The 27,955-nt window shown below is 46.7% G+C and overlaps 1 protein-coding gene across 1 annotated transcript; it reads right to left on the bottom strand.

Moving 5' to 3' along the window:
* Positions 1 to 7: 7 nt before the first annotated feature.
* LOC117898308 (homeobox protein GBX-2) lies at positions 8 to 21,798 on the bottom strand. Its single transcript, XM_034807583.1, has 4 exons — positions 20,867 to 21,798; positions 588 to 766; positions 448 to 533; positions 8 to 395 (listed from the first exon to the last, which is right to left on the bottom strand). Exons 1-4 carry the CDS (start codon positions 21,642 to 21,644, stop codon positions 101 to 103), a joined length of 1,338 nt encoding a protein of 445 aa, XP_034663474.1. The 5' UTR covers positions 21,645 to 21,798; the 3' UTR covers positions 8 to 100.
* Positions 21,799 to 27,955: the final 6,157 nt, after the last annotated feature.

The following is a 27,955-nucleotide window of genomic DNA, read 5'->3' as shown; positions in this document are numbered from 1 at the left end:
TTTTTTGTTTTGGCAAATTAGATGCGAATGAAAGCGTTCGTAGTCAGTAATTTACAAATTAGGCTAATCGCTGAGCGGTGCGGAGCGGTGCTGCGGGCGGCTATGCGGGCGGCGGCTGCATGTGGGGCAGCATTATCTGCGGGGGTGCTGATGCTGCTGCTGCTGCTGCTGGTGGGGGTGGCTGCTGGTAGAGCAACTTGCCATCCGAGTACCGCATCAGTGTCATCAGCTTAAGCATTCGCAGGTCCTCCTTGTTCTTGTCCTTATCCTTTTCCGAGCCGATGCTGCCCGACGTCTGGGCGCTCGGCACGAGGCGGTGCTGTTGCGGGTGGTGGTGCTGCTGCAGCTGCTGGTGATGATGGTGGGGTCGCAGGGGATCTGCTGACTGGTCGGGTCTTTAAAATACTCAAGTCATTAACATTCTCTAAAAAGCTTTTGTTCGCTGACAATTGTTTCGTGATCTGCACATCCTTCTTGAGCTCCTCCATGTCGCGCTTAAGCTTGGCGCGCCGATTTTGGAACCAAGTGATCACCTAGGGAGATTACAACATTAGTTGTGATCTTATTTCATGTCTGTGCATACTCACCTGTGCATTAGATAGTCCCAATCCTCCAGCTATCTCATCCCGATCCGCTGGCGAGAGATATTTTTGGTATAGGAATCGCTTCTCCAGCTCAAAGATCTGCTGATTGGTGAAGGCTGTGCGGGATTTGCGTTTCTTCTTTGGATTGGAGCGTGTTGCAAAGATGTTCAGCGTTGAGGGATCTGCAACAGCATCAGAATGAGTTCAAGAAGGTGTGATGGCATCATCGTAAATTACGAGTATTCAGCCATCAGTCAACTTTTAATGCGCCTTCGCACAGCTCAGAGATCATAAAACGGGGCACTTTATGGGGCTTTTGGCTCTGCCTCTGCTTCTGCCTCTGCTCTTCTCGTTGAACCTTTCTCCCGCACATCCCCAGACCTAACCATAACCGTTTTGTTGCCTAGTTTTAATGATCGCCTTTTATAATCTCTACGCATCGTTGGCACTTTCGATTCAATCAAGGCAAAGCCCGTGCCTCTCGTGGTTGAAACAATTTCCAAAACACAATTCGATGGAATTCATAATAGACAATAAACAATAACAAATCTTTGCTCGTAAAAACACGGAGAATGGGATTCTCTTCGAGCCTCGCCGACGCCTTTTATTGGCCCGACCAAGCTGAATGATTTCCTCTGTTGTTGCAAGCGATTCGATTGGGGCTTGGATTTTGATTGCCGGTATTTGTTTTTGGCATGTTTAAAGGTAATACGTCCGCTGATTGATGTTTTGGAAAGTACACCGCGGAAATCGCCTCAACCCAGTTGAACCCAGCCCAACCCAACCCAATCCCATTCAAAATTGTTTATTTATCGCGCGTAATTCAATTTTTGCGTCTTGCGGTTGTTGGTCTTTCATGAATGCTCAATATTTATACGCGGGGCGAATGATCTCTCCTCTCTCAGCTAAAGTATCAACGGAAATGGCTGTTCTTTCTCAATTGCCTGGGCATGGGGGAAGGAAGTGGCAGCTGCTCCTTGCATGCCATTAGCCCCTGCAGAGTCAAACTGGAGGCAGCAGCAGCAGCAACTTTGTTGCTGTTAAACATGTCCGACAATTAACAATTAAGACACCCAAAATGTGGTGCTTGAGTCAGCCAAGGACATTCGGGGTACTGGAAGGGGTTGTTTTTGCTCCCCTGCGGTTGAAGTGGAAGCCCAACCCAGAGCCATTTTGATGTGTTTATTGTGAGGTTAGATTATCTGCAGTTGGGTACACGCCCCTTGGCCTGACAGTGCCAGTACTTGAGGGTTGTGCAGCTCCCGGGGCTCGGGGCCAGGAAGCACGCACAATTCCCTACCCTTCAAATGGCTCTTCGAATTGGATGGGTTGTAGTTTATATGTTCAACATCCTATTAAAACTTCAACTTAATAATCCCATGAGTATATTTTAGTGGAATTACTGAGTGGAAACGAGCATTAAAACATTTTGTATCAAGTTCAGAACGAACATTCCGACATTCCCCAAAAGCTGATCAATATCCGCATCACGGCTGATAACGGATCAAGCGATTTCTATAATTAAACCAGAGATCTAAGCCGCGGCCACACATTGCACAGGCCATGCAGCCACGCCTCTAATTAAAAGCCAAGCCAAAGCCAAGTCTTGTCTTGGCCAAAAAACTGCACATGCCTGAGCCTAGTTTAGTGGGTGTGCTTTTGGTCATTTGCTCAGATTTATTAATTATGAAAGTTCCCACTGAGGGGCTGGACCAGGTCGTACATGGGGGCTAATAGCTTAACCCACATGTAGAGGCAGAGGCCGCAGTCGAGGCAGCTGCCGTTGAGGCACTAACAAGTCCGAGTGGCAGCTAGCCAAATGGAGTTGAATAGAGGGACATGTTTGCCGAAAGAATTACGAGCGGAGCACCCACACCAGCAGCAGCAGCAGCAGCAGCAGTCTGCAGCCAACAAACAATGTCATCAGCATAACTAATCATGGTGACAGGCGGCAGGACAGGACAGGGCAGGGCAGGGAGTTGATGGTGACACCAGTCCAACCACCAGCGGACACAGTCAACACAATGGTGTCCAGCGGTGTCCATGGAGCTGGCAGTCTGGCAAGAGGTGAGCATAACTTGTGCCCTGGCAGCGTTGCTAATTGAGACACAAACAAAATGACGTATTGTCCTGACATAAGTTGGTTTGGGTTGGGCTCGCGCTTGTTCTTGGTTTAAATAGGAAGAAATGTGCACTCAAAGAAAATGTGATAAACAGAGGGAATAAGGATATAAGTAGGATAAACTATAATTTCTATCTTTTGTGTCTTTTGAGGTGTTTGCTTTGAGGGAAGTTTCATTTATAACATCCATCATTTCAGATGCATTTTCAGGAGAATTTAGAAATATTTGGATGTGCCCCGACTAACTACGAGTATGTCTGATTAGTGATTAGTGTCTATAGTTTATGTAACAATTGTGAGCACATCCTTTGTAGTTTTTATCAGTGTATTGGTATGCCACGACATGGCGTGCCTTATCGCCAGCTGATCTGATCAGAACAAGACTAGTACCAGTGCGGGCATGTCTATGCCTAATGGTGTGGATGGTAATTAGGCAAATTAGCTGGAACTCTGCTACTGGCAGGCACATAAATTAGCAGCAATTAATTAAATGCTCGCTGCACAAGCCGCTCATCCGCTTGGACACTCTCTCGCGGTACCCATCGAACTCTATTGGAAATCGAGACAGACCACAAAAGTGCTTGGGCCCAGGGCCATTATGTTAATTGAGTCGAGAGCGCGGAGAGCGAGAGAACGATTCAATTAAAGCCAACTCGAAATCAATCAGCTGGGATCAGCCAGCGGGCAGTGGAGAGCAAAGTGGAGCAGTGGTTGCGGTAATGCTAATGTCCAGGCCCTAAGCCCCTCGAGTGCAGGGAGCACAAAAGGGTAGAGAGCGAGAATAAGAGCCAGGGAACGTCATAATAAAAGCCAGCTGAAGCTGAGAGATCAAGATCTTGAGATACAGATACTTTGTGGCTGTGTGGCTGTGCCTGGTGCCGGTGCCTGGTAGCCACCGAGATGCGTATCGCTCGGATAATGCTAATGCTAATGCCCAGAAAATATTTTAACACAAGGTGCCTGCTGTTCACACGCTCTTCAAATGCCGCACATCGCACATCGCACATCGGCTCGAAGTCTTTGAAAGATGAGAGAGAGGCGAGTAGGTAGCCCAGGTCCAAGCCGAGGACCAGAGCCAGAGCCAGAGCCAGGAGCATGACATGTGGAATGTGATTTGGGGTGCCTCGAACGGAAGACTCAATTAGAAGTCTTGGATGGACTTTTGTGTGGGGATTTATGAGCACCAGGAATTTCACATTCACATTTCCAGAGCTTGGGAGTTGGGACTGGCAGCAGGAGCAGTCCCCCGGGCCTGGCTAAATACCTGCCAATAGCTTTATAAGTTTGCCGCCACCACAAAATTATGACAAACCGCTGCCGACAAAGACAGACGCGACCTTCGAATGCAAAAGAGTCCGCTACACCCCCGGGGCGGGAAGAGTTTTTGGCCATAAGCGCTAATTACATGCCGCTGGAGAGGCAAGACCTGGGGGGAGGGAAGACCACAAATTGCGTTGTCCAGAAGCTCGAAAGCGTAATCAAAAACTAATTTTAATCCTGTTTGGGGCCACGCTGATGAGGATCAGATTAAGGCTCACTCCACCCCGAGAACGAAAATGAAAACGAAAATGCAGAGAGGGTCTCGGGTCTGGGATCCGATCGGATCAGATCTTTTTAGCGGTGGGTCCAAGTTAATTTATTCTAAATGGCTTTTTGAAATCCCCGCAAACAACACCAGACAAATTTACTTATGACGCTGGCAGAGACGTCGCTTCCCCAAAAAAAACGTAACCACAAAAATTCCAGCACAGTCCGACTCGAATCGAGATGATGATTCAGAGCGGATCAAAGTCGATGGCGGTCCCAGGCCCTGCATATTTGTTTCTCACTTTGGCGTGTCTGCGTGTTGTTAGCAATGAAATTGATGAGTTCGAGCAGGTTATAAAATCCGATACCTTTTGGCTACCCTTTGTTTGCAGCGCTGCCTCCTTTATTATTATTATTGCTGCTGCGCTATGCTGTTGCTGTTGCAGTTGCTGCTGGAGCTACGAAAGCCGAAATACAATAACACAAATTAATATAAGAAGATGAGACAAATTTAGCCGCCGACAAAGTGATCTTCGCCTCGCTCTGCCTTGAGAAAGAGATTCCCTTGCCCATTCCCAGTCCCAACCCAGCTGCAGCGCCGCGCAGCTCTCCATAACGAGAAAGTTATAAATTTTGGTATTTTCTTTTCGATATGGATGCTGGAGCTGAGGCTCAGCTCCTCCATCGACTGGTGGGGTCTTCGAGCGTCTGCTCTGCGGTTCGGTGACTGTCATTGTTGGCTGCTTGTTTACACGCTCGTAATGCGTCCAATAACTTTTTGTATTTTGTTGTCATTTGTGCCGCCCCGGAGCTGGGCTCGCGGGGTATGCCAGGTAGCTGGCTCTGCCGCGGAGTAAAGTTATTTTAATCTCAAAATGGAAGCAGCTTGGGTAGCTGCTGAGGGGCTTAGCTTGAAGTGGAAAGTGGAGTACTTAATGAAATATTTATGGAATAAATCCTTGAAGGGGAAATCTTCGCTAAGAAAAATCAAATTGTAAAGGGAAATACACTGAGAACTGCTCTTGGCACCAGGAACTTTCTCTGTGTCCGAACTACTTCATATTTATGCTCCCCTTTTGGCCCCAGGTGTAAACCTTAAACATTGCCCCTGTCCCTTGTCCAGCGTAAATGTTCCGTTCATGTTGGCCCGCAGCTATTTTGATTGCGGCATTACGACATTACATCTTGTAAACATGAGCCAATAATTTCGGTGTGCCCTGTCCTGGCAATTTGCGTTGCCGAAGAACATGTCAACGGCCCGGGGCTGTAATCAGAGATGTTGTCGTAGCCAACCCATTGTCGGGTTAATTTCTTCATACGCATGCATCGGGCATCGGGCATTGGGTAGGGGTACGGGTACGGGTACGATCGATACGTTTGGCGGCGACTTTCTTCTTCGATTTTGGGCACAGCCCACTGACATGCGTCCGGTGGGGATGGCACCTCAGGCAGGCTCAGTGAGAGGGAGAGTCAGAGGTAAACCAACAAACCGTTTGCGCACGATGTTCACTCACTTTAGATGGCAGTCGAAAAAGGCAAAGATTCGTTTACAGATTCAGTTGCAGATTCATTAGCTGGCGACTTTCACATGCACAAACTCTTTGGGCGACCCTCGATGGTGTATTTTGATTGATTTTAATGGATGGCAAATCAATTGCAAAGCGCCGAAAACGTGGTCATCCTTAATTCAATAATGAACACGTAAAGTCCAGGCCCGGGCCCAGGCCGCGGCTGCACTTGGCCATGCTGCGGCCACACACCGATCCGCCCCCTCCCAGCCCACCTACCCACCACCAGCAGCAGCAGCACAATCTTTCCCCAATCCTGGACAACACATGATTCACGATCAGTCCGTTGCGCATGCGCCGCTGAGAGAAGAGCAGAGAGAAGAAGGAGACGCGATGTCCGCGGCGGCGGCATTGGGACAAAGCGTCGGCGCTCTTTGATCAACACATATAAAATACTATGGCCACGCCCTTTAAAAGGTAGATTAAACGAGATGGCGCTCGGGCAGTGGGCAAACGTATACTTAAACTTAACGTAACGTAAAGAGCAATGAAGTCAGTCAGTGCAAGAGTCGAACGAGGAGAGGATGCAGAGGATGCAGAGACCCCATCACGATGGGGCCACAGACGGATATCCAGAGAGAGAGAGAGGCAGACAGAGCGGGTTGGAGGCTGCAGACGGTAGACGGTAGACGACTGGGATGTCTGCAAGAGGCACGGCACGTTTGGCTGCATCCCGAGGCGCACTGGACAGGCTCTGGGTCTGGGTCTGGGTCTGGACAGTGGAGCAAGCACAAAGGATAAAGTTTTTGGGCAGCAACTGAGAGAGAAAGAGCAGAAATGGAAGACTTGGCACCACTGTGCGAGCATCGTTTGGTCTGTGCGAAATAATAAAAATTACCAAGCATTGCAATTTGGACGGTGAGCAGTCGATGAAGCTGCTCAGCTGCCTCCCCCCTGCCCGCCTCCTCCGCTGATTGCAATGCACTTGGCACTGCCCTCCCCTGCTGCACTCTACTACATCATTTTTATGTTTGCATGCCCTTTAAGCTCTCCAAATCTGGTCCAGGCTGGCAGTTGGGCCTGGGCGGCAGCATTTGGCGGCGTTGTTAAGTGAAAATCTGAGTTTGCAATCGCTAACATCAGCTAACAATGGTCATCATCATTAAAAGGCGATCAAAGGCAGCGACGGAGGTTCTGGTCTGGTCCTGTGCGCACTGATTGAGTGACCTTCCCCCCCAACTACAACTCCATCTCCATCTCCATGTCCAACTCCATCTACAGCTCCATATCCATCTCTACTGCTGCTGCTGCTGCCGCTGCTGCTGCAATGTAGGCCAAACGGAGGCTGGACCGAGGCATGGGATGAGTTGGCTCTCTTAATGTCTTTATAAGTAGCATGTATTCCATGTTAGTTGGTGGGGGCCATAAGAAAAATGCGCTGTAATCAAAACCGTTTAAAAAACTACAAACTAATTGAGTTAGAAGTTCGTGGGGGCTTTGAACTGGCCGCTAGATCAAAAGGCGCCGCCACCATATTGGTGGCACAACAAAGAGCGTTGACAACAGCCTGCATGTAAAGCCAACAATGCCCCAAGCAGCAACTAGATGAATGGAATGGATAGCCACTGATGATGCTGATGCTGATGCTGATGATGATGCGCCACTGATGATAATGATTATCAGCAATGGTGATTGGATCGGCGTTGAGCGAGCCGCTAAAAATGCCGCCGGAGACATTGTACGTTAGTTTTGACAACTCAGCGAAACCCGATGCGGCGGCTACACAAGAAAAACACCGAGGAGCAGCTTCAGCGGCGGCGGCAGCACACCATAAAAAAGAATTAGTTAAAAATCAAATCAATATTTGATGGGTTTATACAAATATGAATATGTGATGGAAAAATTATAGAAACATTTTTTTGTGGCGCATATGCGAAAGTGTTGAAATGAAAACGTTTTGCTCAGAAATACCAGACGGCATTTTTATTCAAATATTCTCAAAAAGTTGTTTGGGATGCGACTTTATCAGCATGGCAAATAAAGTAGCGCTTTAGGGGATTTTTAGAGTATTATTTAACGATTTTTGTATGTGTTTTTTATGTCAAATCCTCTCAAAGTGCGCTGGGAAATTCCTCTTCATGTTTATGTTTCAAATTTCCCTCCCTGCCTGCTCCAACTATGACTTACAACTGCCATAAATGTGCTTGATATTATGACAAGCTGTCATAAATTACAAATTAATGTAATAAGGCAAGGGCAGTGCCTAAGCTGCAGCCAGTCTGCTCGGGGGTTGCCCTCATTCAATGACTTCCTCAACAAGAGAGCCAGGACCCTGGGCAATCTAAGGCTCGCTGCAGGTAGCTGCTGCACTGGTCTCAGGGTCGTGCGATCGATCGTGGCCATCTCGATCTGGGATTCGATCTCGATGCTCATCGATTGTCTGTGGCTAAGGTTCTGGCTGCGCGGTCGCTTGGTGTATCTTCAGGTGCCGGCATTGCCACCGCATTGACTTGCCTACCTTACACCTCGGAGAAACGAAGATCAAAGACGGCGAAGCCGACTTAATAACATAAATTAATCTTCTCATTGTTGGGCACAGGGAAAGGGAGAGCATATGGAGAGGGAGAGCGGAAGAGAGGGGCACATGCGTGCCAAAAAACTGTTGCAAGAACAGAGCAACAACACGCTATGCTAATCCGTTTGTGGCCCTAACCAGGCACTGTTAACGCACAAAGCTAAAACGGCATTTAATTCGGACTTGGCTTCGCTTTTGATTTCATTCATTATTTTGAACAGAGATAGAGAGGGCCAGCTATCAGCTTCGAGCAAAGCAAATCAGTTGCCAAAGATGTTGTTGTTGTTGTTCCTAACATGAGATCAAAGTAAACATGCCGCCGGCCAACACTGCCCAAAAGGAGCTGGCAGACAGCGTTGCTTACTGAAGCGGGGGGAGCGACGATGACGGAGTCTAAGACGTGGCAAATATGTAGACGACGATTTTGATCGAAAAGCAAGGCAGGCAGCAGCAACAGCAACAGCATTAAGTATTTGAAATGACTTTCCGGTAGGGGCAGAGGCTGCTTCATGAGTGGAAAACGAAACGAGCGCAGCAAATTAGCTAATCAACGCCCATTAGGCAGTAAGGTATTGGAATTTATGATAAATTTCCGTTAATGCGGCACAAGCAGGCAGGCAGGCAGGCAGGCAGGCAGGCAGGCAGCACGAGAAGAACTCACAATTCAGAAACAAGTTAATTTTGCAGTTAGCCCCGATCTTCCACCGTACATGCCCGCTGCTGAAATCGAACTGGAAACCCCATTCTATGGCGCTGTGATAAAGCAGGCAACTTTATAACTCCGCGCACGCAGCAGGACGACCAACAAGTGCATCTCTCATCGTGCGAGGCTTTGTGTCGCGGGGAGCGTATGTTAATAATACATAATTTTCTTGTAAAACAACAAACCGCTGCGCATCGTTATCGTTATCGTTATCATTATGGTGCATTTTTATGTGCGCATTCATGTTGAATGCCAGGCATTGGTCGGCACACGGCACACGGCAGTTGGCAGCTTGTAGTCGGGGCGACAACGACAACGACAATATCATTTTATTTATGTTTATCGATATGGCCGAGCAGATAAGCAGCTTTATGCTTTTGGGAGCAGCCAGCAGCCAGTCGCAGGAAATATTAAGAGCTGCGCTCGTAGGTTTTGTTTTTAGTGAGCGCCGTAAAATGAAAGTTCACTGCCGGTTGCCGGTTGCCGATTGCCGCTGTTTTTGTGAAGGTGGAAACAAGTCGTTTGGTTACCCGTTGAGTGGTGCCAAAAGGTGGAATAAGCCGCAGTTGCATTGGTTGCAGTTACACTTGGAATCAGCCAATGGGTTAATTGTGGATAACCCAGTAATCAGTTAAAGGTTTGACTTAGAGAAAGGTTTGACAAGGATTCCAAATTCAAATTTTAAATGAAAAGTATTTGTATTTGCTGAGATCTATTTGCACACATTCTAATCAGCATTTATGTGCACTGAAAATGCAGTTTTGTGCCTCCTCCCATCAGCGCTTATTGCATCCTCCTCTGGCTTGGCTGAGGCCCGAGAACAAGTTCTGTTTTTATAAGCGCTCCATGCCATTAGCCATAACAAGCGACCATTTGCATGGCGTGGCGCTTTTGAGTTGCGTTCGTGCCATGAGGGCCATTTAAAAACATTTTGCATGTTGCACCGAAAAAACTAGTCACGGCTGGGGTGTATAATTACTGCGACAGGCCGTTGGCATGACAAATAAACTGCAAGCGAGACCATAAATTAAAGTATCAGAATGCGTGTGAGCGGCGAGGGGTAGGTGGCTGAGGGGAAGCCCCAAGAGTGAGGAATGGTGAACGGGATTGAAAATTGTCGGATGGGGGCGAAGGCGGGTGTCAACGGTGGCGGCTTAACGGCAATGGCCACCTGACGACAAGTCTGAGCCAATTGTTAAGCCGTTGATATATGCCAGCTCGTGTACAATGTACGAAGTTATGTAAAAATGTATGTAAATATGTAACTGCAGGTGTGCGTGTGTGCTTGAGTGCATGTGCTTGCTGTGGGCGTGTCACGCATTTTGACTCTGTAATTGCAACGAGAGCCAAGGAGGCGGCAGACAAATAAAATAAATTAACAATGAAAAATGTGCAGGGCACACGAAAATGAAATGCAAAATTGTATACAACCTGGGAATGTTATAATTATAACTAAAAAGAAAGCTTATTAATTATGAAAAATTAAAGTACATAACTGATGATTACGTAGATACATAGATGGTTTAAATTATAAGATTTTTATACAACAAATATTTATACAAATTGGAAGATTCTTCACCGAGTTTCCATACAGAAAACTAACAAAAAATTTAAGTAAACACTGAAATAAATTGGCAAACGATTGATATTACCAGTTTAAGCATTCCTAGCACAAAATTCTGCCTACCAATTCCTTGACAACCTCCAACTACCACAAAGGCAAGAGCATTCGTGCAATAATTGGCTTCTTTCAATGCTATTTTATTTGTGATCGCAGCTGTGGCGGCGGCGTCGTCGCAAACAATGCACAGATTTATTTAATTACTCGCGACACACACACACACACACACACGAGATGCCAAAACGTGCAACACACTCAAACCGCCACGCTGTGGCACAGTTATAATACAAAATTTACGCACAAATATGTAAAAAAGCGACGACGCCGAATGCGTCGCTCTTGGAATTTATTTAATTAAATCTACGCCCCGTCGGCAGCCGCCTTGGCTGGCTGTGGCACAGCCCCTCTCATCCTGAGAGCCACCAGATGCGCATAAATTTAGCACTTTATGGATTGGCGCAGTGGCAGCCGCAGGCGCAGTCCGCTCAGGCATCCATTACGCATACGCGGCGTTGAGCGGCTGTGCGGCCGTGCCCCCAAGAAAAGCGCAGCAGCAAAGCCCCGCTAAAAATTATGTCCGATGACAATTTCGTTGGCGTTTACAAATGTGCCTGCACCCAAAGAGGCAAAGAGGAGAAGGAGGAGGACTCATTGCCAGCGGTCACTGTCAGACGCAACCGTTGCGAAATGTTCCAATTGAATTGGCATAAAAATGCTGTCATTCTGGCAGCGGAGTAGCATGCGAATGGCACTCGTTCAGAGACTGGAAATGGGTCTAGCTTAAAGCATATCTGATGGTGTGTGCACGGAGTGACCGTTAACACTGATTAACAGAGCGGAAAAGAGGAGCTTGAGGAATGTTTAGGGCATTTTTTTGATGGATTTTGATACTCAGAGATTGGGTGGATGGATCGAGAGAAAGGCTACATAAAATTAATATTTATAAATAATTATTTTATGTTTGAAAACGCGCATTATTCATTCACATTTACATATATAGGGTTTTACTTCTACTCGAACAGGAAAAAGCATCTGTTTTTCCTCCTTCTGTATGCTGAAGATATTTAGGGTATTTCGAAGGTGTTCACGCATTACCCACCAGCGTTCAAGTCCCACGCCTCGCTGCTGAAGCAGAATTTATGAAGAATTCATGTTATTTCCTACGTATTTCACACACAAACATGAAGACATTCATTCAAGTTGATTCGATACACTCACACACATGCGTTCAGAGGTGTTTCTGTGTGTGTGTCTGTCAAAACTTGTTACGTGGGACGACTATTTTTGGCCAATTTATGGCGTGTGGCACCTTCGAATTGGGTTACCAATTGATTTCATGTTACCGATCTTGCGCTCGTACCTTTGAGGAGATATGTATGCATATATGTACATGTTTTATGTACATACATATATTTATGAAGAAGTGCTGAAAGTGATAGCCCTGCCATAAAGACTGTAGCGCTAATGCTGAGGCAGAAGCAAAAGGAATTGTGGACTCCTTTTGTTGCTGCTGCCGCCAGCTGCCTGTTGCCTGCGCGCTCTTAAGTGGCCTGGCCTTTGTCCAGCGACCATCAACAACAGTCGGAGACTCTGTACAGACATTGTAGCTGTAGCTGGCTCGGTGCCTGTGGCTGGTTGCTGTTGACTGTTGACTGGTGCCAACAAAGGGGCATAGTTAAGCATAATTTAATAGATACGCGGCTCGGGCTTTGCAATCTCTTTATGGTTGACACTATTGTCTAGGCCGGGCTGCTGTCATAAGTTGATGAATGCATTATTATTATTGTTATTTTTGCTGCTGCCGTGGCCCGTACTTTGTTGGGGCCTTTTGTTGAAAAGCGTTAATTGAGTGTTGCGAATGTGCAACGGCAATTGAAATTGTTTATGACTTGCAGTTGCTCGCTGTCTGCCGTTGCTCAGGTTCAATAATGTAATGCAACTGGGAGTGCAACTGCCGCTAATGCACTTCTCACAGAACTGGCACTTGGCTAATCAGCGCCCAGACTCGTATTATCTAACGCATGTCCTAGACAAAGTCAAAGGATACCGCTGCTGCGTGTACTTGACAAAACACTTTAGCCTTCCATTTGTGAGACTGCCGTAATTATGCTTTATTAAGATGCAATTTTCATTACGGGAATGGACTGGAGGCTGAGACTCCGAGCTCCCAGAGATCCACTTGAACCTCAACTGGCTGGCGAGCACTTGACGGCGACGGCACAGCGCAGCCTCAGAGAAATTTTCGTTTCTTTTCTGATATTTAGTGGATTTTAATTGCCGTAATTAGCGAGAACTGCTGGCTGGAAAGATATTCAAGTGCATTCTGAAGTGACGTCTCCTGCCGGCGCTCATCTGCGGCCGTAGATTCTGAATTCTTCTGGCTGTTTGTCTTCTGGCGCTACCAATATGGCCGCCCAAAGACGGAAGCAATCGTGGGCCAGAGATAGGCCATAAATTAACACCAAACCGAATAATGAAAAGTGCCGATCCATATCGGGATCCACACATGTTTTATGTGAGCAGCAGCCAGCTGATAGAATCGATCCGAGTCAGGATACTGGCCACATTAAAATCAATTAAAGCGCCAGACATTGATGGACGTGGTCCGGAGAGGGGAGTTGAACTGGAACTGGAACTGAAGCTGTAACTGACAATCCTCTGATGCCGATCTTCGTGTGGCATCTTAATGAGCTGCCTGCCCGTTTCCCCTGATTGCCAGCTAATCATTTAGTGCGAGTTTGTCATTAACATTTATGGCCATTTAAATGCTTGACTCGTAATTTGAAAAGGTGTTGGCCTGCCTTCATTACAGAAATGTTTTGCATTGTAAACGATTCCAATAATGGGTTGACATTAACTTTGAAAGCAGCTCGGGCAAGCTACAATATGAAATCCAAAGAGTATCTCCCTTTCGGTTAAGTCTGAAATGTCGAATGCCAATTGCCGATTGCAGTTGAACTTGACTGGTTGACAGTCAATTAATTAATCGAAAAACTGCCGAAATTCCGTGGCTGTCAGCCGGCAGACATGTCCGTGAAATGATAAACTTCCCAAACCCAAACACCCGAGTGCCACTTGAGCAACCCTTGCTGCACCTTCCGCTCTTCGCTTTTTATTTTTGCTGTGTTTTTTGCTTGGCCTTTTGTTAGCTGGCCAGGCAGGCCCCCCCTGGCATTTATGTTTAACACTTTAATTGTGATTACAAGCTGCAATCAAACTGCAACAAAAACCAAAATGAAAAAGGAAAACGAGTACAAAAAAAATAAAGGTGGGTTCGAGGCTTTTTGACTGACTGACTAACTGACTGGCAACCCCAGCCAGCGGCGGCTCTGGCTCTGGCTTTGGCTCAGACTTTGGCTTATGCATGTTTAAGCAGCAATAACAACAACAACAACAATGCTGTGCAAACTACAACAAGAAAGCGCGTCATGTCGCTGGCTTTATTAAATTACTTGTCAAAAGTGCATACACGAGCAGCAAAGCCCGAGCCTCGCAGGAGGAAGAAGGCGTTCCAATGTCGGCGGACATGAAACAGCCCCAGCACACACATACACTGAGGCAACTCATCTGCATATATGTACATACATACATACATATGTACATATGTACATATATTTGTGCGTACATCGCACAACGCCTTTCGTTGGCATAACGAGGCTTGTCACAACAATTCTGCACTGCAAAAAGGCAACAAAAAAGGGAAAACAACTGAAAATGAAACACAAATGCAATGCAATGAAAAAGAAAATCAATTATGTGAATTTACATTTTCCTTTTGCTTTCGTTGTGTGTGTTGTCTTCTCCCCGTCTGTCCTCTCTCGGTTTGCCTTCACCCACTGCCATCCATGCCATCCATGCCAGGGGGATTAATTAATCTTGTCAACGATTGCAAGTCATTTGCCGGGGCAACAGCAGCAGCAAACATCTCAAATAGTCAAATTAATTTACTTCACACTTTAATAAACGATTAAACAAATACACGGGCAAACGCAGAGACACAGATAGCCACACAGAGGGCTGACGGAGATGAGGTCGCAACTTGGGGTTGTTGCACGATGAAGGTGTTAAATGTTTTGTTGACATTGCCAACGGCAGAAGGAGCAGCAGCAGCAGCAACAGCAACAACATCCATTTCCCATTCTTATGCGGGAAGCAATTCGGGGGAAAGAAGGAAGAAAGGAAAAACATTTTTCACAGCTTCCCCTCGATTTTAGCGTGAAGTTTGTCGTTCGTTCGCTGCTTTATTGCGGTGACTGTTGGTGTTTGGTGGTTGTTGGCTCTCAGTCGAGTTGCGTGTAAACAGTCCAACATCCACAACAATCACAGCAACAACAAATGTTCTTCCGAATCACTGAATTCCCCCTTTTGCTGCTGCTTCGAATTTGTTATGCCTTTCCTCTGCTGTTTGGTTAATCTCTCGAATATGTTCCAATGAATGGGTGGAATATGGGATGAATGTTCTTTGATGTACAATGACAATGCGGGGGGAGTGACGAATGGCAGGGCAGGGGCGGTAGTGCGTGAAAATGACTTACTACACTAATTAGAGTAAGTCAATCGTCGGGAAGGAAATGATTTTTATGGCATTTCGATTTAGAAACGAAATTGCCGGCAAGTAAATGTTTTTATTGAAAATCAAAAGTGATACAAGGAAGGAGGAAATGCATAAACATACATAGATGCGATGGACTATATTTAAAGGTATTTTCGAGTATTTTTGTAGTATTTTTGGTATTTTTTAGTATTTTCTTGGTATCTTTTTAGTATTTCTTGAGTATTTTCAGTAGAAAAAGTTAAAAAGAAGGACTAACGTTTCTGTATGGAATATACATAAGTAACTTAATTTCCTTTCACTCAGCACATGTCCTGGCACACTTCATTAAAAACAAAACCCATAAAATGCTTTTACTCACACGAGTACCCTCATAAGTGCCTTCCAATATCCTTTATAATATCTTCCATCTATTCCTGTAACTTATCAAGATCGCCAACACTCAATATTTTAACCATCAGACATTAACCATTAGCCATGCTTCAATTTTGGAACATCTTTTAGCTGGAATCTGGAATGAAGCAGCCCGATGACGAGCCAGAACGAATTCACTTTTGCATCACAATGCATCAAACGATACTTGGAGATCGTCAAGAGTGAAGTGCAGACATCAGACATCGGCGGCACCTGTCGGCGCAGCGAATGGCCAAAAAAAAGGGAGCACCTTGTCTGGGGAGGGTTACACCTGGAGCAGGGGGACGCTGCCTGCCCCTGGCTTGCACTCGCATTAATGTCGCCTGATCCGTAGCTGTGAATAATTAGCCCATCCGCTGGGACTGGGCACTCCCCTCCTCCCCCGGCAAGCTGCAGACGCTCTTCATTCCTCTCTCAATTCCTAGCTGCCTGCTCGTTTGTTCGGCATCGCTGCTAATGATTTGAATGCTTTAATTTATGCTGCATTTTCAAACATTTATCATCAAAAGACTCCTGCCATATAAATATGATTTGTCGCTGTGCATTTTGCGATTATCTTAGTTACACAGATACTTGGATGCAGCCGCTTCCCTTGTCTACCGTTGCTCTGAGATCCGAGATCCACTGCTGGCCAACACCTCGTCGGCAGAGAACGGGTTTTGCCAGTCCAGGCGCCAGCTGACCCATATAATTCTGCACACTGCGCCACCCGATAGCGAACCGGGCAGCTGGAAAAGCTGCCAGCCGAGGAAATGCGTTTTCCACCGCTCTCCCCACTTGACTCCAGCCACGGCCTCTCTGCATTCCTGTGGCAGTAGTCCGCTGGGCTGTCTGTGAACGCATCAATCTCTCGCTCGCGCTCGGGCACTGCATTTCCTGGCCATGTCTCTGGCCTTGTCTGGCCCCGCGGGGTCACGCGGGGAGTGCTCTTTTGGGGGCATTGGGGGCCAGGCAGAAAATGCGTTTTTAAATGGCTTTTTATGCGTGGCGCGGGCTTTTGATGTTCGACACATGCCGAAAATTCACAGCTCTGGCGGTCGCTCGGGCCAGTGATTAATGTTTGGCAGAAACGCGAATACAAATGAGAATGCGAATACGAATGCGCTTTTAAGAACTTTGACAAGGTCCTGGACTCAACCACGGTTCTGGTTCTTCCCCATTTTTGTTAACCGAAAAAAACATTTGTTTTGGCTTTGGGCTTCCTTTTTGGTAACAGTTGGACTTGGTCTTAGTTTGGGCCTCCCATATGGCTCTGATAAAGTTATTACCCAAAATGCAGTTCTCACACACTCTCTCCGCTCTCAGATGCTGCTTCTCTCCATTGCTAATTCTCTCATTTGCTGTCTCTTGTGCAACTGTCGATGCTTGATTTTCGCTTGTCTTTATGATCGGCTTGCTGGCTTTGATCTTGACGCCGCTACCCCGTTCAGTGTCCAGTTCCCTGCTCACCGTTCCCTGTTCCTGGCCAAGTCAAGTTCCCTCCATTCTGGAGTCGCGCGGGCAATGGGAAGAGAAGAAAAATGCAACTCGAGCTCAATTAGTGCTCATCAAAAGCGTGCAGGTAACACCTTCAGTGCGTTGCTTTTGCACACCTCTTCTGCCAGGTATCTGTGTGTGTATCTGTGTATCATTCGTGTGTTTGTGTGTGTGTGCTGTTGCCTGTGTTGGCCTCTTAGCAAAAGGCGTCACTTGTTCTGTTTCTTGTCTTCCAACCCGGACCCTCGGCTCGGTATGCAATTTGCTCCGAGGGTCTCCTCTCCACTGATGGACCACCCGTGCTCGTATGCTCCTCTGCTCGTCTGCTCGTCTGCTGGTAGTGTGCCGCCCTCGGGGATTGCCAGTCCCTCAGTCCGTTCAGTGAAAGCAAATCAGGCAGTTATCCATTTTTGAAAGCTAACCGAAAACTGCCGCCACGCAAGTCTCATTTCTGTGTGTAGTTTTCCCGGGCTCATATTAATGCTAATGCCAATGCTTTATGGCTAGTCGACACGCAAACCCAACTCATATTTCTCTGCCACTTTTACTATGGCAAATTATAATTTTTAATAAATTATTTGAGGCGCAACCGTTAATTAGAGAATTTATGCGAGCGCCACACAAGTCTTGTCAACCAGAATCCCCGCTTCTAGGCATCATTTTTTTTCCCCCAATATTTTATGCGCCCCAACCCCACACGAAACCCCACCGAATAGATGCCGCAATTTGTGCCCGCAGTCATTTTCTCAATTTTATTGAGGCAACGAGTCTCCTCGCTGTGTCTATAAAGTATTTATTTAATTTGTAGACTCGTATGTCCACTCGTTTATGAATATTCTTGAGCATTCGCGCGGCTTTAATGTCATTAGCGAATTTCGTTGAAACTTTTGTGGCTGTGCGGAGCTGAGCTATTAATCATTTGAAATGAATTTTTTATTTTATTTTACACTTCGGCTGGTTTCTTTTTGCTTGCTTGATTTATGTTTTTAGCCAGACTTCACTGCTTGTTGACTCTAGCATTGCGGTTTTGATCTATTGAATGACTTTCATGGGAAACATTTAAAATGAATGAAATTGCTAAAGCAAAAGCAAAAAGCAGTTGTTCGTCCAGCAGAAAAACTTGTATATTGTTTAGGGAATGTAATTGATGTTTTATAGAAATATAGTAAGATAAAGCTTAAAGTTATTACGCTCGAGGAGAGGGAGCTATTAGGATGGAATAGACAGAATTTTACATATATGTATCTTCCATGGGAATTTCTACTTTTAAGGGAACCCAAAGCAATCCTCGAACTAGAAATTATACTCATTTTTTGCGCTTAAGAGTACTTCCTTGTAACTATTAAAATCTACTTTATAATCAACACAATCTATACACAATTCAATGTGGAACATTTTCAATTATCCGCACAACTTTGGTGTCGTGATTTCAGCTACACACCAATTCCATTTGTCCTATCGTTGGATTAGATTTTTAATACCCAACAATCTCTGGGCAAATATTTAAACAACAATTACTGGCCAAGTGGTCACTAATGTGACAGATAGAATCTATCCAGCGCAGCAGGAACTATATATATAGAGGCGTGGCAGAAAGTCAGGGCACGCCATTTGAAATGCCATGTCAGATGGAAGAACCAAAGAAATTACTGTATATTATATATGTATGTATATATGTATCTATATTATATATGTTTATGGACCCGGTATGGATCGACTGATTTGGCGTGACTGCAAATTGCCTTCTAACAACTGGCTTATTGTGGGGGTTCGTGGGTTCCATTTGCATGGCAGTTAGCACACGACCTGCTACACATTTCCCCCATTACGATTCCCAATTATATTTATAATTTATGCTTAATCTTGCATTTATTTATAATTTTGAACCCCTGCTCAATCCAAATTAAGTATACGTCTAGTTGAACTAATTAGTTTTGACTTTGTGGCGTTTTCTTTGGCTGAAAGCCACCTCACACCCGGACCAGACTAGACCACGCCCCAACCCGCGACCCCCAGACCCGCATGTTGTAAAATGTTTACACTGCTATCTGTCAAATCAACTGTCAACCCAAAAGAGCCAGCCATCATCATTGTAGTCGCTGTCTCTCTCTCTCTCTCACTCTGTTTAGTTGTTTTTGTTTTGTGGTGCGTTTTGTGGTTCATGCTCTGCTGCGCCCCAGTCTTTGGCTGCCATTGCCGCTGCCTTTTGTCAAGTGGGAAAAGTTTCAGTAATTAAATTGTAATTAGGGATGCATCCGCCGCCTTTCCTGCTACTTTGTGCCGTTTGTGCGTTCAATAATGCGACTGTCTCTGCCAATTGTCTTGGCGTTTCATCAGCCAGCAGCAGCAGGAGAAGCGGCAGCCCGTGCTGATCACCACCACCATCCGTAGGTCTATGATTTAGGTCCGCTGCCGCCCATTCGGCCCATTACAATTATGGAGATACACTTCGAAGGGGGATGTTTGATGGAATGTATCAGCTGTCTGTACATTGGTTGAAAGATATTTCCCTGCACCAAAAGATTTTTTCTAGAGACACTTAATAAGGGAAAACTCTCTTGGAATCTGCCCAATAAAGACACAAAACTTAATGTCTGGTCTGCCATTTTCATAAAAGAGTATTCCTCATTCGGCTCTACTTCTTCATGCCGCTTCTTTGTGCCCCACTGTTGCACTATGTATGTAATTGACGAGACCTAACGACAGGTCCATTGTTCAAATGGATACAACTTTTCAGCCATTTTCATTGTAATTATTTAGTCTACGAGTACGAGTGCTGCGTACAGTGTATGTCTGCCTGGGTCTTTGCCATATCTGCTGGCAATCGTCATGAGGTTGGGGCAGTGAGTGTTGGGGTACAGTGGGGCACTGAGGAATGGGGCTGGGTTGGGGTTGTCGTTGCTCCTAATTACCAGACGGAAGTGCCTCAGATCATTCCCTCAACGCGCAACGGGCTTCAGGCCGGTTACGGCTTTTGATCAATATCGCAATTTGCAATTGCAAAAGAATGGGACACAGAGGATAAGATAGGATCCTCATGCAGACCGGATGCCTGCGAAGTCTTGGGAAAATATATTTTCACAAGCGGCTGTGGCGCTTAAGTAGGAGCAAGCTGTTGGCTGCATCTGTGCGATAATCATAATCATTTCTGGCTGGGACTGGGGCTGGGGCTGGGAGTGCACTCAAAACTCAATGCCAGTAGCCAGTTGATCAACCGATCAACCGACGATCAGCTGATTAGTCGGGCTGTGGCAATCCAGAGCGGGGCACGAACCAATTGGCTGTTGTACGTGCGCCGCGTAAATTCAATTTCAGTAGCGATCCACGAAGCTCAGCTTGAGTTGAGGCTGCGTCTGCTGATGGATGGTCTGAGTCTGTGTGGATGGATGGATGGGTCCGCGGCTTAACGAGAAATCAACGCCGCTAAGCAAATTATGCCGAACGATACGCATGCGCCAGAGCCATCCACTGGCACTGGCACTGGATCAGACTCTGACTCTGACTCTGGGAAAGGCAATCGCAATCAAAGAGAATGGCCAGCCAGCCGGGCAGGCAGGCTGTGTGGTAATGCCTGAAATTGATTTAGCCACCTCGGTCGGCCGGCCTGCCTGACCTCACTACTGTTTTTACGCCTTAAGCAGAATCTCATCAAGACGTAATGACAACAATTGATCAATCGCTGGCCAGCCAGGCTAATGGTTGGGAGACGGGGCCTCTTGTTTATATTAAAATGTAATTTGGCTGCGGTTTGCAACAGCCAGGTGGCTGCCAGACCTTCACTCACCTTGCTCCTCGTCAAAGTTCTTGGTGGACAATTGGAACAACGCGTCCAGTGGTGTATCTCCGCCAGCTTCGGAGTTCTTCTGGCCCTTGTCCGGGGTTCCCTCTGGCGGTGATTGCTTCTCCTTGGGACTGCAGCAGTGCTCGGTGCTGCCGTTGCTGCTGCTGGAGCGATGTGAGTGCTCCGAGCTGCCATCCTCGGACGGTATTATGGCGGGATTCATGCTCATCTGTCGGAGCAGCTGTGCCTGTGCCTGGAAGTGCTCCTGCAGCTGGCGCTGATAGTCCCAGGCCAGGCGCTGCTCATAACTGTGCAGCAGGGCGGGCGATAGGAACGGATGGAGTCCGCCCGGAGTGGGACAATGCATCAGCTGACCAGCAGGCGGCGCCTGGAGACGCTCATGGATGAGCATCAGTGGAGCTGCCGCATGTGCTGGAGCAGGTGCAGGAACGGGAGCGACGCAGGATGTGGCAGCGCCCACTGGATTGGGCGTGGCTGCCTTCCGATCGTTATCATCATCATCCGCCCGTCCCAGTATGTCCGCAATGGAGAAGCTCTTGATGCGGATCCCACCCTCGCCTGGCTGACTGGCCTTGAGGCGACCGTTCTGTAGGGGCGTGGGACTTCGCAGGAGTCGCAGGCGCTTCATGTTCAGGGCCCGCATCGTGGTTGCTGGCGGGGGCGGGCTGGGCGAACCCACGGAGATCTCGGACACGGCCGGACTACTGCAGCAGCGCGTCGGCGAAGTCATTCCGTCGGGGCTCGGAGTGCGTTGGGGCATCGTTCAGGTTCCGTTTTGGGTTTCCACTTTGGGCGGGCGCTTAGCACATTTTTTGGTGTTCAAAACTTTTGGAAACGCGTCGGCAAAAACGCGTCGCAGAGTTGTGGCGCGGCAGCAACACGAAACACGGGCACAACGTGCAACACAAACACCAACAACGAAAATGGCTCGTGGCCGTGTGGCTGGCCGGGTTGGGCTCCGGCTCTGGCTCTGGCTCTGCGCGCTCTGTGGCTGTCGCTAGTTTCCCTCTCTCCCTCTCTTGCTGGCTCTCCCGACCGGTTTTTTTGGGGGGCCACAAACGTGTTTGTCCTGCTCACGCGATGACGTCACGGTCGCAGCTGCTCCCGTCTGGCCCACAGGGTAGGCGTGCCAGAGAGCCAAAAGAGAACGTGCGCGGACCAATCAAAGCACACCTACCCCGCCCTCGACGCGACGCGCTGTCAACGTGCGAACGTCATCAATTTGTACGATTTGACATGCGCTCGCTCTGCTCTGCTCTGCTCAGCGCGCGCGCTCTCTCTCGCTCGCTCTCAATCGGCCTCTCTCTTCTGCTGTTTCTTTGCGCGTTTGTCTGTCTCGTTCTTACTCGGGTTCCAAGCGGCTGGCTGGCTGCGTTAATTATCGTAATTGCCGACGTTGACGCCGACGCTGTCCCTCTTTTGGGCCGCCGCCTCGCCTCGCCTCGCCCGCCTGTTGGCCCACTCGCTCAATTGTCATCAATAATGATGTCTAGTTCAGAGTCAGAGTCGATGTAGGAATCGGAATCGGAGCTGGAGTCTGGTACCGTTGCGTTGGCTGCTCTCCTCATCCATTTGTGCCGCTGATGAATTCGCTGAAAAAACGAAGCAACGTCTTTAAATTAAAGTTTCCCACTGTCTGCCGTTCCTGGCTGGCACACATTTTGCCTTACAGTACTCCAAACACAGCACAAGCCAATGCCACCCCACCTTGCCCTCTCCTCTCGTGAAGTGCAACAGCAAATTGATTGCAACTCTGCTCCGCTTGCAACATCATGTCCGTTCCGTTCCCCACTTCATTTGTTTGTCAGTGTCAGTTTTTTATTCAATTTTCGCTTCGCTTTGTTTGTCCTCGTTTTCTTTTTCTTTTTTTCTCGCTTTTCCTGCATTTTGCATGCAAGTGTCTATTTAACTGCAATGCGCCCTTTGTCGATGGTTGAGCCTGGAGCGGCAGGCTGGGGGGCAGGGCTAAGTGAAATGATGTAACTGCTCAACCGTAATCGATAGTAGGGTTTACTTCCACATCTACCCCTTCCTTAGCCTCACAAAAAACGGGTATAATTGTTTACTTTGAAATACTGCAGACAAACAACATTTGGAGGGCATTGATCACCTGCATGTACCCCTTAAAATGTTTGGAAATAAAGCGGCAACAAAATTTAAAAATAAATGCAAAGAAGTACAACTCATACAGAAGCTTAAATTCATTTAAAAACTTGTATAATTATTATAGAAATATTTCGAGTAATTACATGAATTTAATTACGACAAATTTGTATTTGTTCAGCTAGATAATATTTTCTTGGGCTAAGTCTTGTCTATTTTAAGAGGCTTAAATAACATTTTTGCACCTTTTTATTAGATTCCAGCAACTTCCGATTCAACATCTATTTCTTCTGTTTCCCTTTCACTAATTACTTTTAGCAGATTAAATCCATATTTTATCTTACTTGTTTCCATATCTCCGCAGTAAAGTAAAACGAATATTTTATATTACATTTTCTTTGCCGGCAGGGGGTTCCATCGTCGACATTTGGCGCCTTCGTTTCTATTCATTTTCACTTTCAATGTCGTTTGGCATTTGCATAGTACAAGTTCCAGTTAGCTTTTGCCTGTGATTCGGTTGCAAGATGGCCGTGTTGTTGGTGCTTGATTAGTGCCTGCACTTGACAGACTTGACTGACTCGGTTTGTGGCTCGATTTTTGCTCGTTCTTGGGTTGACTGTGCTAATATCTCTAAATTGAATGGCTAGGAATCGTGTTCACATTCGTATTCAAAATCAATTACAAAATGACTCTTAATTGGGCGCCTCAATAGACGCGACACGCCCTGTCAATCATAATTAGGTTGTGCCCCTAGCCAAAGTCATCCATCCACTCCGATGCCCATTCCCATGCTCACTCCCGTTGCCATTTCCACTCCCATTCTTCCTGACTGACACTCGTATCCATATCCATAACCACTCGAGCCATTCGACACGCCTCTAATTCTGCAAACTCATAAGCCAAAAATATATATCAGTACCCTCTCCCTGCCCTTCGTCCCTCTCTCCCTGCGGTTATATCCTTTCATTAGTCCACCCAAGATGGCGATCGGCGCAGAGTCTCTTTCCCTGTGTTCATTAAAACCTCATAAATAGCTAAAGTGTTTATTGTGGCAAGCGTACATAGGAATAATACGCACAATTCACTGAGAGGCACACATCTGCATCTGGCAATCCAATTCCCCGGGGTCGGGTCTGGGCTCATGGGAGAGAGGGCTCGTATTGTCACTGGATTGCTGGAGGGAGGAAGCCAGAGTCAGAGCCAAAGTCAGAGCCAGAGCAGGGAGTCACTTGGTAATAAAGTCATTGCTGTTGTTGTCAAATTTGTCACGCCCCTTCGGCGGGTACGAGGTGGCTGCTGGCGATGCATTAATGTCGCCTTTTGTTTTGCTGATGCTCCGAAACCCCGAACCACCGAACCCCGAACATGTTCCTGTTCCTGTTGCCGCCGCCACTGATGATGATGATGATAGTTGTGCCTGGCCTGGCAGTTGTCAACTATCAACGTCGAATGAATCCCAGGGTCTGTGGCTGCCATCCCAATGCGATCCGAAAGGCATGCCAATTAAAGCCAGCTTGAAGGCAGCAATCGTGGCAGTCCTTCAACTCCAACCTCAAACGTCAACCTCAGCACGAACCTCAGCTGCACCCAAAAAAAAAGAGAGAATCTGTGACGAATCCGCTTATGACTGCAGGCTGATGCTGAGTCGGATCCGATGCGATTCCCGCCTGGCCCACACCTCATCATCACCATCAACATCTTGCAGTCATCTTCGACACTTGGGACAGCTGTCAACGTTTTGGCCAACTCATTATGCAGATTCTGACCACAAAAGGCGACACGAAAATGTCGCAAACAATTTTGCTAAACGAACACTTTGTGTCACACGGATCGGATTCGATCCATCTATTAGGACCAGCTCGGAGATCGGTCAACTTAAGGGTTCCCAAGAAGCCGCAAAACCAAAAAATGACACCAACACCAGGCGAACAGTCGACCAGCCGACAACTTTGGGGCTACCGCATACAAAATTATGGTCTCAAAACGAAATACCTTAACGTTTATCCACAAGATACACCAAAGTGCCGCGCCTTGGGGCAAGATATCGTACAGCCTGGATGGACCCGCGGTCGGAGTTGGAGTCGGAGTCTGAGTTGGAGTCGAAGCAGTGGCAATTTGTATATCTTTGTGATAAATCAAAACATTATCAATAATAAAATCGGTAGCCGTTTGCCACTTGGAAGCGTTTGGGGCGAATTTTGTCGGCTTTTTGTTGTGGTCAGAGTGGAGTCGAGAGCCAGAGAAAACAGAAAATCCCAAACCAAAAGCATTTCTTGAGTGCTGTGTAATTTGTATGCTAATTCAGCATCGAGTTGAATGTCTGATGAAGCTTAATGTCAGAGACAAACAGTGGGGGAAAGGGGTGCTGTGGAGTCGAACTAGTGCGGGGAGTCCAACTAAAGTGACACCCATTAACACTTTTCTGTTTGTTGGAGCTGTGAATCCTTCGATTTTCACAATTTCTGACGAGACCAAACGCGTTCCCTTATCGCCGATGTAGCGGTACAGCAACTGGCACTGGCGTCAACGCATTGCCATCAAACGAATTAAGTGGCCCCTCAGCCGGAGCTGGAACTTTGTCCGCGAACGTGTCCGGCCAAATCCAACGATGGTTGATGGACACTGAACCTCACGCTGCAGGCGCCTACGTGTGTGTTCTGCGCGAGTTGGAGCTAAGTGGCTGATTGGTGTTGGATGGGAAGGGAGGAATGGAATGGAAATTGAGGGAATATATGCATGGACTTGGCGGTTCTTTGTGTGTGATCTTATCGTGATAAAACTACCGGGACTACCATATCGGCTCCAAAATTTAACTGGGAACATTTTTGTTTTTGTAAAAAATGAGTGGGAGCTCGAAAGGAAAATTAGTGCTGGAGAATTTATTACCTCAGCATTGGGGGAGGTCTTGAGATAAGCTTGAGAATACTTGCGACGGATTAAAGGACAGGAACAGGCTTTGAAATAATTGCTAAAACATCGAATCGAAGAATGTTGAACACTAAGTAAATGTTTAAATATTTCAATCATAATTTTATTAGTTTGTTTCGGTTGTGTTTTCATTTTCCTTGCTTGAACATCAAAGATATGTTTTATATGCATATGCCCCTTCTTCGCTGCTTATTTAGATCCGATCCAACTTCTTGAAAGAAAATTTAAATGTTGCTTCTCATAATTTACAACTTCATTAACGTTTCCGAGGGAGAATCATAAAACTTCATTCATGAATCAGAAAGTGAATGTATGTAGTGTTTGTTGTTGTATTGTTTGGTTTTGTTTTCTTGTGTTTTTGTTTTGGATTCTTTGATCGAAATCTGCCGCATCACGATCAAGTTTGCTGGATGAATGAAACAGAAATCAGTGAACATAAAGCAAAAACATATTGCGGCTCTCAGTGCCTGGCTGCTCGTCCATGGGTACTGCTTTTCTGCTGTATCATTTCCATTTGGTATTATCCTGTGGCCCAAAACGTGGCTGGCGGAGCGGCCGAGCGGCAGTCGGGGTACACAGCCCGAGGTGTCGGCTGTAAGCTAATTGGAAGCGTGTTCAAAGGTGCCGCCAACAAATTAAGTATGAGTTACCAATTTAGCTTTTATATCTCTATCGCACACACACACACAAACACATAGCAGTGCAGAACTGCTGCATAGATGCACACGCACACGAATGCATTGGCCAGGAACCGAGTTGCGGATGCCTCTTGGGGGGCGACACGATCCGGCACAGAGAGAGAGAGCGAGCAGAGAGGGTCTCGATCTCTTAGTGGCCCTCTCTCTTAACTGGTTTGGTTCCCTCTCACAACTAAGTTGTAAAATTGCAGTCCTTTGATTGCATTTGTGTGCCAAGCTGAATTGTTTGCATTTATCATAATCAGCAGTGAATGGGAAGTGGAGGGGAGACGGAGTCGTTTGTAACCGCCGCGAGGGCAACTTTTCATCTTTTGGCAACGCGGCGCCAGTTAAACTGGAACTGTAAGTTCAACATTGACTCCATCTCCGACTGCAGCTCCATCTCTGACTGCGACTGCGACTGCCACTTGATGTAGGTCGACGAGTGTGAGTCCCTGTGAGTGTGCGAGTGTGCAGCCAGCACTTGATCGTGTGATCTGTCCTCCTCTGACGAGGGAAATGTTGAGTAATTGCTGACAATATGGCTGAGCAGGGCAGACAGAACATTTAGTTGGGCAAAGGGAAAGGGAAGGGGTACGGGAACGGGAACGGGAACAGTCACCCCAGACAAAGTTGAAGGCGCTTCAGATACCCCAAAAACATTGGCGAAATTGTTGCACTGCTGCAGTGATGTTTTGATGCTTTTATTTGATGGATATGAAGTCTACTTTGTGTGCTTATATGTCACAGAACATTTTCCTAAAAACTACATAAGAAAATAATTAAATTTGGACATAAAAAGGAGCATCCCATTCCAAGTGCAGTTTAATCAAAATTTCTTTTTCTTTGCTGTTACTTTTAGCTGTAAGTATCTGCCATCTAAATACTCAATTAAATCTATTACAAGAGAACATTATGACCACATAGAAACCAACATTTTGACGAGCAGCTGGCCTCATTAAAGCCGTGGTTCGGGGCCAGGTAGAGGCACTTCCACTGATCGTGCGGTTGGTTCATTAGTCATTTTTAGTTGATTCGATTAATGGGTTTCGACATTTACGCATTTCTGTGTGTTTTCACGGAAGTGCTGAGAGATTTTCCCATAATTAGAGTCGCCGCATTTTAGCCCGATTTGCTGGGCGAATTTTCTCAGCTACTAAAACCTAATGCCACCGGTAATGGCTCCAGTAATTTGTGTTCCCTGTGATACTCGCACTGGAGTACAACTTAATTTCAATTAAATGGTGCTCTTAGCTCTTCCACTTTCGCCGCAGCACTTTCAAAGGGGAATTAATAACACCCGGGGATCGGGGATCGGGGACTGAGGAACTGAACTAGATTTGGGGCCTTTTCGGTGGAGTGT

Source organism: Drosophila subobscura, chromosome O (genome assembly GCF_008121235.1).
Source record: "Drosophila subobscura isolate 14011-0131.10 chromosome O, UCBerk_Dsub_1.0, whole genome shotgun sequence".
In the NCBI taxonomy this organism is placed as follows: Eukaryota; Metazoa; Arthropoda; class Insecta; order Diptera; family Drosophilidae; genus Drosophila; species Drosophila subobscura.
Note: the sequence above shows the minus strand (reverse complement) of the source record. Positions and strands in the feature narration are given on the sequence as shown.

Excerpts from the sequence above, each read along its gene's own strand:
- LOC117898308 (XM_034807583.1), bottom strand. The coding sequence starts at position 21,644 with ATGCCCCAACGCACTCCGAGCCCCGACGGAATGACTTCGCCGACGCGC. Across the intron at positions 534-587 it reads TGGGACTATCTAATGCACAG|GTGATCACTTGGTTCCAAAA; the intron begins GTGAGTATGCAC and ends TAATCTCCCTAG. Across the intron at positions 396-447 it reads GTGCAGATCACGAAACAATT|ACCCGACCAGTCAGCAGATC; the intron begins GTCAGCGAACAA and ends AGTATTTTAAAG.